The 10242-nt window shown below is 30.6% G+C and overlaps 1 protein-coding gene across 1 annotated transcript; it reads left to right on the forward strand.

Moving 5' to 3' along the window:
* The first annotated feature begins 8300 nt into the window (after positions 1-8300).
* LOC112499715 (membrane protein PM19L) lies at positions 8301-9623 on the forward strand. Its single transcript, XM_025103049.1, has 4 exons — positions 8301-8443; positions 8652-8871; positions 9153-9198; positions 9442-9623. The coding sequence occupies exons 1-4, from the start codon at positions 8317-8319 to the stop codon at positions 9550-9552; spliced, it is 504 nt and encodes a 167-aa protein (XP_024958817.1). The 5' UTR covers positions 8301-8316; the 3' UTR covers positions 9553-9623.
* Positions 9624-10242: the final 619 nt, after the last annotated feature.

Here is a 10242-nt window from a genome sequence, read left to right on the forward strand (position 1 = left end):
TAATATAAACTCAACCATCATATTAAATCCAAGAATAAAAGGATATCGTGTTCATCAGATTGGGTTGAATTATGTTCAAATAATAGTAACTCAATATCAACCAAACACCTACGTTTTGAAACTTTTACAACTCGATTAAACATCGTGTTGTTTCGGGTTGAGTTATTTCACGTTGCGTTGAGTTGGCATTGTAGAGATAATTGAAGGGTTATCTATATAATAGTTTTACTTTGAAAAATCATTTGGTCGGCAATAATTCATAACAAAACGTTTCATGGTGTCGTTTTTATGATATATCCATCTACGTTAATATTAGAATCAGGTCAAATTATGTATTAGAAATGTAAAAAAATAGATATATTATTAACAAAGAGTGATGCATTTAACAACATATAAGGGTGCATTTAGTCCATCATTTTCTTAATTAAACATTCTATCAGAACAAAAATATCTGTTCAGGAGAAAGAACCAGATACCAGATATATGTCTAAGTTTATAACTATTTAAAGATAATATTTACATGTCATATGATATAAAAGTTGGATTGATTAAATGATACATGCACTTTGCTAACACAAATTTAAATCTTGAATCAAACCATATGTTTAAATAAATTACTGATCAAGAATATATATACATAACAATCAGATGATCAAATGTTTCGTAAATTTATTGTATGGTTTGATTTGTTTTTTAGTTTTTATATATAATATTTTGCATACATACAATTTTTTTTGTATGTAAAAAAGTGATCAATTCAATGAATTTTGTAGTATTTAAATCGGCCCTTCTTTTCACAAAGGTCAGGGGCGGATGACCATAGGGGTCTTGGCCCCTGAACTTTTTTTTTTTCGACAGAGTGAAACATCTCCAGTCCATTAAGGTTTTAAGTACAAAATTCTTTTGGATCCCTACAATATTGTTGATCCAGTCCATTTGTGTTCCACCTCTGACAATAGTGTCTAATTATTAATCTTTTATAAAAAAAAAATCAAACCAAGAATTAATATTTGTAATTTAACAAATTCTTTTTGCCTTCTATATGTAAAAAATATGTGATTAGAATGGTGATTTTAAACTCACCTCTTCTACATCAATAAATAAATATTGAGAAATACCCAGTTACATTATAAAACAAGGGACCATCATCGACGAAAAAAATTCATCGTTAAAAGTCGGTCTGTTGGTGAAAGTCCCTCGTTGGAAAATCGATGGATTACCCAATGGCGACCATTTCCGACGACGGCCAAACTTACCGAAAGATGTAACTACCGACGGAAAGTTTACCGATTGATTATCGACGGAATAAAAATAATTAAATATAAATAAATAATTACGGACGGATTTTTCTTCGCTAATCAGTCGGTAATTTGTTTTAAAAAATAATAATTTAAAGATATTAAATTTCCGGTACAATAATCTGTTTAGATTTTCAAAATAAATTGCAAATTTAAAACAAGAGTGTTTTTACAATAAAATTCTAATTTATATTACAAAATATCCAAATTCATATACAACCACTTCTAACATATCCTAAATGAAATGAAGGGGGAGGTGAGGTTTTATAGCCCTGTAATTTTAAATAATTACTGATGGACATGTGGTAACTCATTTAAAAAAATAAAAGTAAAAAAATTTAAAATATGTCGGTAATTAGTAAAATCATCCGCTGATTACCGGCGAATTTTTAAATTTTAGGAAAAATTTCACTTCGTAGGACATCCGTCGATGTTCCTCGGTAGTTTTCGTCGATGGTGATCTGTTTTTTAGTAGTGTTAACTGTTCATTTGGACGGTATGCATATGTGCATACAAGTAATTTATATGCGATTTGTCCGGTATACACATGTGCATAAAAACCAAAAAACAACTTCAATTACTTGTATGCACATGTACATACCGTCTATATAAATAGTTACCAGAATGTTTTATCAGTTTTTATTTTTTATTTTTTACGGGTTTTCTCCTGAACCTCCATATATATGGAACGGTTTAAACGAGAGCATCTTCATTATACGAAAACGCTAGAACACATTTTACTATACTCAATCATATGTGATAATATATTTCATCATCTATGGTAAACAATCAGAGATACAGACACATTTGGCATCACTGTGAGCTAAGTCACCCCCCACGTGTATTACTACAAGATGTTCTCAATATAATAACATAATCTATCATATGTGATACTAAATCAGGAGACACAGACGGCGTTTGGCACGACCTAGGTTGTGGGTCAAGTCGTCTGCACAATGTCAGATCCCATTCACCTATATTATCACATGTGATAAGAAGTGTCCTTGTATTTTCGCATCGTTTGAACCTTCACCTATATATATATATATATATATATATATATATGTGTGTGTGTGTGTGTCAAGATAAACTCTTTTTCATATTTTTAAAAGGGTATTGTTATATACACACACCTATTTTATATCAAAATTAAGTTAAAATATGTCTTAATATATATATATATATATATATATATATATAAACAATATTAAAATAAATAGATGTATATTTAACATGGAATGGCTAAATGCATATATATATATAGAGAGAGAGAGAGGAGATTTACTTTGCAAACCTCGTTATTTGTAGAAACCATATAAACCTCATTCAACCAATCATAATTTTTCATGTTGTTCATTTTTTTTTTGAAATTATTAGAGTTTGATTAATCATTGTTATTGTGTAGGGTGTTAATCATGGATATTATCATATTCATTATTTTAATTTTAGATTACATGAAACAGTTTCATTAAAATTTCATTAAGTATTATATGAAACAATTTCATAATCATATATGAAACAATTTTATCAAAAAAAATATTATATAAACAATTTCATGAAAAAATTTCATAAGATTAAACAATGAAATCGACGAATAAAGGTGGTTTGTACGGTTTGTACAAATTGGATGGTTTGTATTTGATCGCTCCCTTTTCTCTCTCTCTCTCTCTATATATATATATATTATATTAACAACAATACTTATATTTTACATATCTAATACATGATTTAAACCAATTGTAACATTAAAAAAATACATATTTAACATACCCTTTTAAAATTAAAATACCAAATTGACTGAAAATAGGTTAATAAATAGAAAGTGTAGATTAATGTGGAAATTATGTACATGTGAGGGTCAGAAAACATTCCCCTTGGTAAATGCGCTAAGCTAAAGTAGAAGGAATAATCATCAATCAACTCCTGCCCTCCGATCCATTCCTTCCACCGATCTATAAATACCATTATTCCATTTTATTTTATAGGGTTAGGTTAGACTAATGATTTTTCGTGAGACCCGTAAAACCAATTTATGTTCATTGATCAACTTTATAAGCTAATAATTTAATGATCTAAATTTGTACGGTGACAATTTTGTGATTATTGAGAAGTCTCGTGACAATTTTATGATTATGAATATTCAGATTGTAGATCTAATCCAAGGGTTGAGAATTGGTCTTATGGGTCTCACAAAAAACTCTTGGTCTCACATGATCCCAAATCCTATTATATATATATATATATATATATATAATAGGACTTGGGATCATGTGAGACCAAGGGGATTTCGTGAGACCTGTAAGACCAATTTATGTTCATTGATCAAATTTATAAACTAATGATCTAATGGTCTAAATTTGCAAGGTAACAATTTTGTATTTATGGAGAAGTCTCGTGGCGTTTATAAATGTTCAGATCTGACGATTGTAAAAATCTAATCTAAGGGTTGAGAATTGGTCTTATGGGTCTCATGAAAAACCATCGGTCTCACGTGATCCCAAGTCTATATATATGTGTGTGTGTGTGTCTTAAACAAATCCATTAATGCTTTATATTATATTAATACATGCCTCGAATTAATAGAAGTTTAGGGATTATTTGTTTAGCTCTTAATAGTTTTATTAAAAGACAGTTTATGAATCGTTAAGAGGTGAATCTTGTTTGGAAAAAAAAAGTTGTCTCTTAATGGTTCTAAAATCTTTTGAATGATTTTGCATCATGGTTCTCCTTTAACCATTTAGCGTTCTAATTTCATTGTAAATAATTACCAAACAATTATATTTCATTTTGCACTATATCATGAGAACCTCTTAATCATTCTGACCACTTAATCATCATGCACCGAACTATTCATTATCTGCCAAACAGCCCCTTAATCATTTAAAAACCCAAAAGTTTATAAGATTTGTGTGAATTTTTATATTTGAGATTTTATTTTATATTTTTCTATCTAAGTATAATATTTGTTGTATTGATTATCATATATTTATTTCATATTGTCTTTTGTTTTATATGTATTTTATTCACAATATGATTTTTTTTACATGTATTTTTTGTTTCACATGCACACCAAAAATATTCACATTGTGAACCAAGTATATGTGAAATGGATATCACTATACTCAGGCCCGTTCCTGACATTTTATGAATCCTGAGTGAGCGATAGAAAATAGGCCCTCCATATGAACGGAGTCACAGACGAATGCTTTCTTTATCATTAAAAGTAAAATTGCATACAATAATTAAGATTTAGCTCATATTATTGGAATGAAATATGTTCAGATATCAAGATCACGATTTCACCCGATGAATCGTGCCACCACAATCATAATAGATGTAGTTTCTCAACGAAGAAGGAGAAATTTAGGGACGTGAATCCTTACATAACTGAAGTCTAAATGAACTTTTACGATTCTACCCTTGTTCACTATTGATTCACCATATTTCACGTGGATTAACTTCCAATTTATTACAAAATTGTCACTGTTCATTATAATCCGTTGATTATACAAATTAAAGGTTCGGATTGATTTATATAGTTAACACTAATTATATAATCAACAAATGAGGGAACATATATCTACACTATATTATAAAGCATTTGACAAAAAATATTAAAAACAATATTTTATGCATGAAGTATTGTATATTGATGCATATTACTTAAAATTCAATATTACAAGTAAATTGTGCATAAGTACAACTTATTAAAACTTTATTTTTCAATTCGTATAACTAACTGCAGATAAACATAATCAAATACAAGATAAACATTTCATTATAAAAATCAAAATATAATTAGGATAATCGTTAAATTTTAACATAATATTTAATATTATTAAATAAAAATAAATTACTTCATTATTAAATCTAAATTAATTTATAATTAAAGAAATTACATAGAAAATGAGAACTTTTAAATAGTTAATTTAATACTAATATCGATACATTTTTTCAAATTTATATTTTGTTTAAAATAAAAATATTATCGTTTTATAAAACCACATAAACCGTATTATATCGATAAAGAAAATGAATAAAATAAAACATTAAAATCGAGATATATCTTGTTGCATTGTTCGAATACCCTGCTAGTATATATAAATTACATTTACATAACTTCCATGGACTGACTTCAATTTTCAAAAAGAAAATGAAAAAATAGAAAATTAAAATATTAAAAGACCAACTCTGGGTTGAACGAGTCGTTGCCCTAATACGATTTATTGCATGTTAATAAGCCCAATTTTAAACGGCCCAAATTCTCAAACAGGCCCAAAAATACCCAACGACTTTAATAGCTTCAAACTCAATCACTTCTATTTTTATCATATAATTAACCAAAAGTTAGAAGAGTTAAAATAACCGATAGACCGCGAAAACCAGTTGAACCAAACCGAATCAAATCGAAAGTTTGTGGAAGTTTGGACGGTTTGATTGTGCCATTCGTTTTGAAAAATGGCCAACTCGTTCTTATACTTAGGGGGTGTTTGAGATTGCTTATAAAAACACATTATTAACTTATCCCGGTGTGACACCGGTAATAAGCATTTTTGAGTGTTTGGATAAACAACGTATACCGATGTCAAACCGGTAATAAGGAGTTTTTGAAGAAGTTAAACTCTTCTAACTTATAATAAGTTAATAAGTGCTTTTGTATAAAAGCATAAGTTGTTTCAAATAAGCAATCCCAAACACCCTCTTAAACAAACTCTCTCTGCATTTTAGATGTTACAAGCAGCTGCCTCTCAAGATCTTTAGATATGACATGCATTTTTCTGTGTCATGAGTTTTGACAATGATATTAATGTACTGAAACAATCTCATATATTCGACATGTATTACAAGGACATTGACCTCGAGTTTCATTACTGTTAACGAGAAACCATATACAAAAAGATATTAAGGGGTCGTTTATCAAACACTTACTCGGTTAGCACTAACCGGTAAAATTTTACACTATCACTTACTTACTGGTGAAATTTTACATTATCACTTAGGGGTTGTTTACCCAAATGCTTACCCGATAAGTGCTTACCTATACGAGTCAACACTATAATTTACCTTGATGTGTAAGATTTTAGTACATCAAAACGTATCGAATGCAACAATTTACTGGGTAAGCACCTACCTGGGTAAGAGTCGTCATCTTCACTTACCGGGTAAGACTCTACATCCTTCTCAACGCTCTTACCCAGTAAGATTTTTGGCCCTTGTCATGTTCATCCGACGAGGAAAGTTATCCGGTAAGCACTTACCAAGCAAGCGTTTGGTAAACGGCCCCTTACTTATCGGGTAAGATTTTAGTCTACTAATACGGTATCGTATGCAACAATTTACCTGCTAAATGCTAAACTTGGTAAGAGTCGTCGCCCTCACTTATCGAGTAAGACTCTCGTTCCTTACCTTCTCTCTTACTGGGTAAGATTTCTTTGTCCTTCCTATATTTATCCGGTAAGGTAATGTGACTTGGTAAGCGATTACCTGGGTAATCATTTGGTAAACGGCCCCAAACTGGAATATATCTACAATGAGTTAAAATAATAGAGTTTTCCACATCCACAAGACAAGAACATAATATTCTTCAAGAAAATGTTGAAACGATAAGAAAATGTCGAACAAACGTTTGATGTAATACAATCTCGTTAGCCACTTATTTGGAGTGTCTTTTTATTTTCACCATTTTAACGTTAAACTTATATTATCGTGATTTTAATGTTTTTTTATTATATATTTTCATCGTAAATTCAAAAATCTTAAATGTAGAGTAAATATAAATGATTTAAATTGATTTCCGTTCTAATCTTTGCTTGGTTTGCAAGAAAGTTCGGATTTTAAACCCCGGAATTTCAATAAAATCCCATGAGAGATCTTGAGGATGACTCTCGTTTCAAATCCAGATTTCATGGATTTCAGTTATTTCTATCTCATCTGTATCCTTATCCCGGCCTCTTTCATCAAATTTGCCACGTCTTTTCATCCGCTCCACATCTTACTGATATAAATAAATTATTTATAAAACAAATAAATATTAAAAAAATTAAACTCCATTCCAAATCCTACAAACCAAACGAACCAAAATCAATGCAATTGCTTTTACAAAATCCGAATCCTTTTTAATTTTTTTTTAATTAAATATTCATGGTCCGATTGCTTTACTTTTGGGTAAAAAAGAAAGTGACCCACAAAAACATATTCTTTTATGTTACAATATCCATAAATCAATTGACGTCGAACAATGCAAACAAGGAACAATCTCTTTTATTTGATTCGAAGGCACAAAAAGATGTAAACTAATGGTGGATCTAGGGATGTAAACGAACCGAACGAATACGAACAAAGGCTTGTTCATGTTCGTTCATTTAACTTAATCAAACGAACATGAACGGTAAACGAACGAAAGTCTTTGTGTTTGTGTTCGTTAGTTTAGAAATCAGGTATGTTCGTGTTCGTTTATGTTCGTTCGTTAACATGCTAAACGAACATACACAAATAGGACTAAACGAAATGTAAATGAACGAACATTCACGAACATAAATGAACGAACGAGACTCTTGTTCATGTTCGTTCGTTTAATTAAATGAACAAATTTTTTTGTTTATGTTCGTTCATTTATTAAATAAACGAACTTCACGCCGAACGGTTCGCTGAACGTTCAGTTCGTTTACGGTCCTAGGTGGATCTACGAAATCCCACGCGGGTTCTCATGCATCTATTCGATCAATATTCATAAGTAGAATTTTATGGGCCTTTGATCCACCTCTAATGTAAACAAACAAAAAAAGAATCATAATGTGTAATTGTTTAGGAAGTTGGAGGGCCAAAATGATGCTTTTCGTAAACCCAACAAAAAGAGCAAAGAACTTCACCCATTTCTTTGGATTGAAGCTACTCAAAGTTTCAAATCGGAAGCAAAACATATTGTACATATATATATATGTATGTATATATATAAAGCTCTTTGAAGAGGATGATCAGAATTATAGAAATCCAGTGATCATAATACTATTCATAAGCCATGGCTTCTGGAGCTGGAAAACCTGCAACATTCTTCCTCTTGTTCGTCAACGTCGTGCTTTATTTGATCATCATCGTACTGGCTTCGTGGTCGGTCAATCACGCCATCGAAAAAACACATGAACAAGGTACGTATTTCTAAACCTTTTTTTAGATATGTTAGAGTCTCACATCAGCTAGATTTGGACTATTAATTACTCTTCAATATATATGTTGGAACCTTAGTTCTTTTCTCGAGACTCTTTTGAAGAATAATCTAATATATAATGACATTCCTGTGTACCGTTCTAAAACAGACGAGTACCCTCTTGATAACGTGGTATGTAATTTTGGCAGCTTCGGTTTTGAGTATTCCGGCAAGAATATTCCCGATATACTTCCCGTTTGGCAACATGGCAACGGGTTGCGTGGTTCTCTTGTCTCTGTTAGCGGGCGTTGTCGGGTTTGTGACGATGGTCACCGGAATGAATAATGTAGCTCAATGGGATGCTTCCAATTTATATGCAGCTTCTGCTTCTTCTCTAATCAGTTGGTCATTGACAGTGCTTGCCATGGGGTATTTCATCTTATTCCATCTATACATAAACATAAATGTTAATCTCAAGGGTGGTGCCTGATTGGTTTGAACTTGACTCCAAAGTTTAAAAGTACCTGGAGGTCTCAGTTTCAAACCCAAGGAGGAATAAAAATCCCCCTGTGGCCACGGAGGTTCAAATGCGGTGACTCAGTTTATCTACAAAGCAGATGGTCGTTCTGAAATTAGTCGGCTCACATAACGGGTCGAATATCCAGATAAATAATTTTAAAAAACCTTATTAATTATTAATCTCTCTCCAGATTTGCCTGCAAAGAGATAGATATTGGTTGGAGCAGTTCCACCTTGGTAATTACTCTTTATAACTTCTATATATATATATATATATTGGGCTGGGTTCACGTGAGACCATCACAGTGTTTTGTTGTAAAGTTTCAAGTGTAAAAAATATCTAACGGGTCTCACGATATACAGGATGGTCTCACGTGATCCTAAGTCTCTATCTATTTCTCTCTCTATATGTGTATATATATATATATATATATTAAACATTGGAATTTTAACAGAAGAATTAAAAATGTTGTTGTGTAGCGTGCATTAGAGACTGTATTGATAATTGTAACGGGGACACAGTTATTCAGCATGATTGCAATTCAATCCGGGATTGAAGAAGTTTCAAGGTACAGCGGAGGAAGAGTTTAAGCATCGAAGGTGAAAAAGAAGATAAAACTCCACATTAAACCTGAATTTGTTGTTGGATTTCTTTATTTTGGAAGATTGGGTTTCTATATATATATATATATATATATATATATATATGTATGTATATATATATATATTCTTTTACATTGTTTACTTTGTACTTATTGTTTGATCACTATCATTGTAGTTATTGATATTTAATTTTGTTGAAATATTTGAATGATGGAATTGTCTTCTAGAGTTGGGTTATTCTGTGTTCGTGAGACAACTTTTTTATACTTGAAACTTCACAGCAAAAGGAATTGTGAAGATAAAAAAACCCGAATTTGCTGTGAAGTTTCAAGTGTAAAAAAACAGGCTGTTTTCACGTGATTTTAAATCTTGTTCTATTCATCAAGAGAATTCATTAACTTTTTGAAACTTTTTAATTTAAGTTTTTCTTTTTGTAAATTCTTTTAGCAAGTCAGGGTATTTATATAAACAATCTTTTTCTAAAGAATATAAGATTTGAATGCGACAATTAAATTCACAAACACTTCTAGCTTTCGATGATATTTGAAATCTTGGCCTCAAGTTAAGAATGTTGGTTAATAAGGTACCGACAGATCAAATGCCTTTTGGTAAAGAACCTATTTATTTTTTAGAGTAGAGGTAATATATATATATATATATATATATATATATATATAT

This window comes from Cynara cardunculus, assembly GCF_001531365.2.
Source record: "Cynara cardunculus var. scolymus isolate 2C chromosome LG 16, CcrdV1, whole genome shotgun sequence".
NCBI classification, from domain to species: domain Eukaryota; kingdom Viridiplantae; phylum Streptophyta; class Magnoliopsida; order Asterales; family Asteraceae; genus Cynara; species Cynara cardunculus.

What these genes read in the sequence shown, in the direction of transcription:
- LOC112499715 (XM_025103049.1), top strand. Translation starts at nt 8,317, where the DNA reads ATGGCTTCTGGAGCTGGAAAACCTGCAACATTCTTCCTCTTGTTCGTC. An exon ending in CGAAAAAACACATGAACAAG is followed by an intron (nt 8,444 to 8,651) that starts GTACGTATTTCT and finishes TAATTTTGGCAG; the next exon opens with CTTCGGTTTTGAGTATTCCG. An exon ending in GTTGGAGCAGTTCCACCTTG is followed by an intron (nt 9,199 to 9,441) that starts GTAATTACTCTT and finishes GTTGTTGTGTAG; the next exon opens with CGTGCATTAGAGACTGTATT.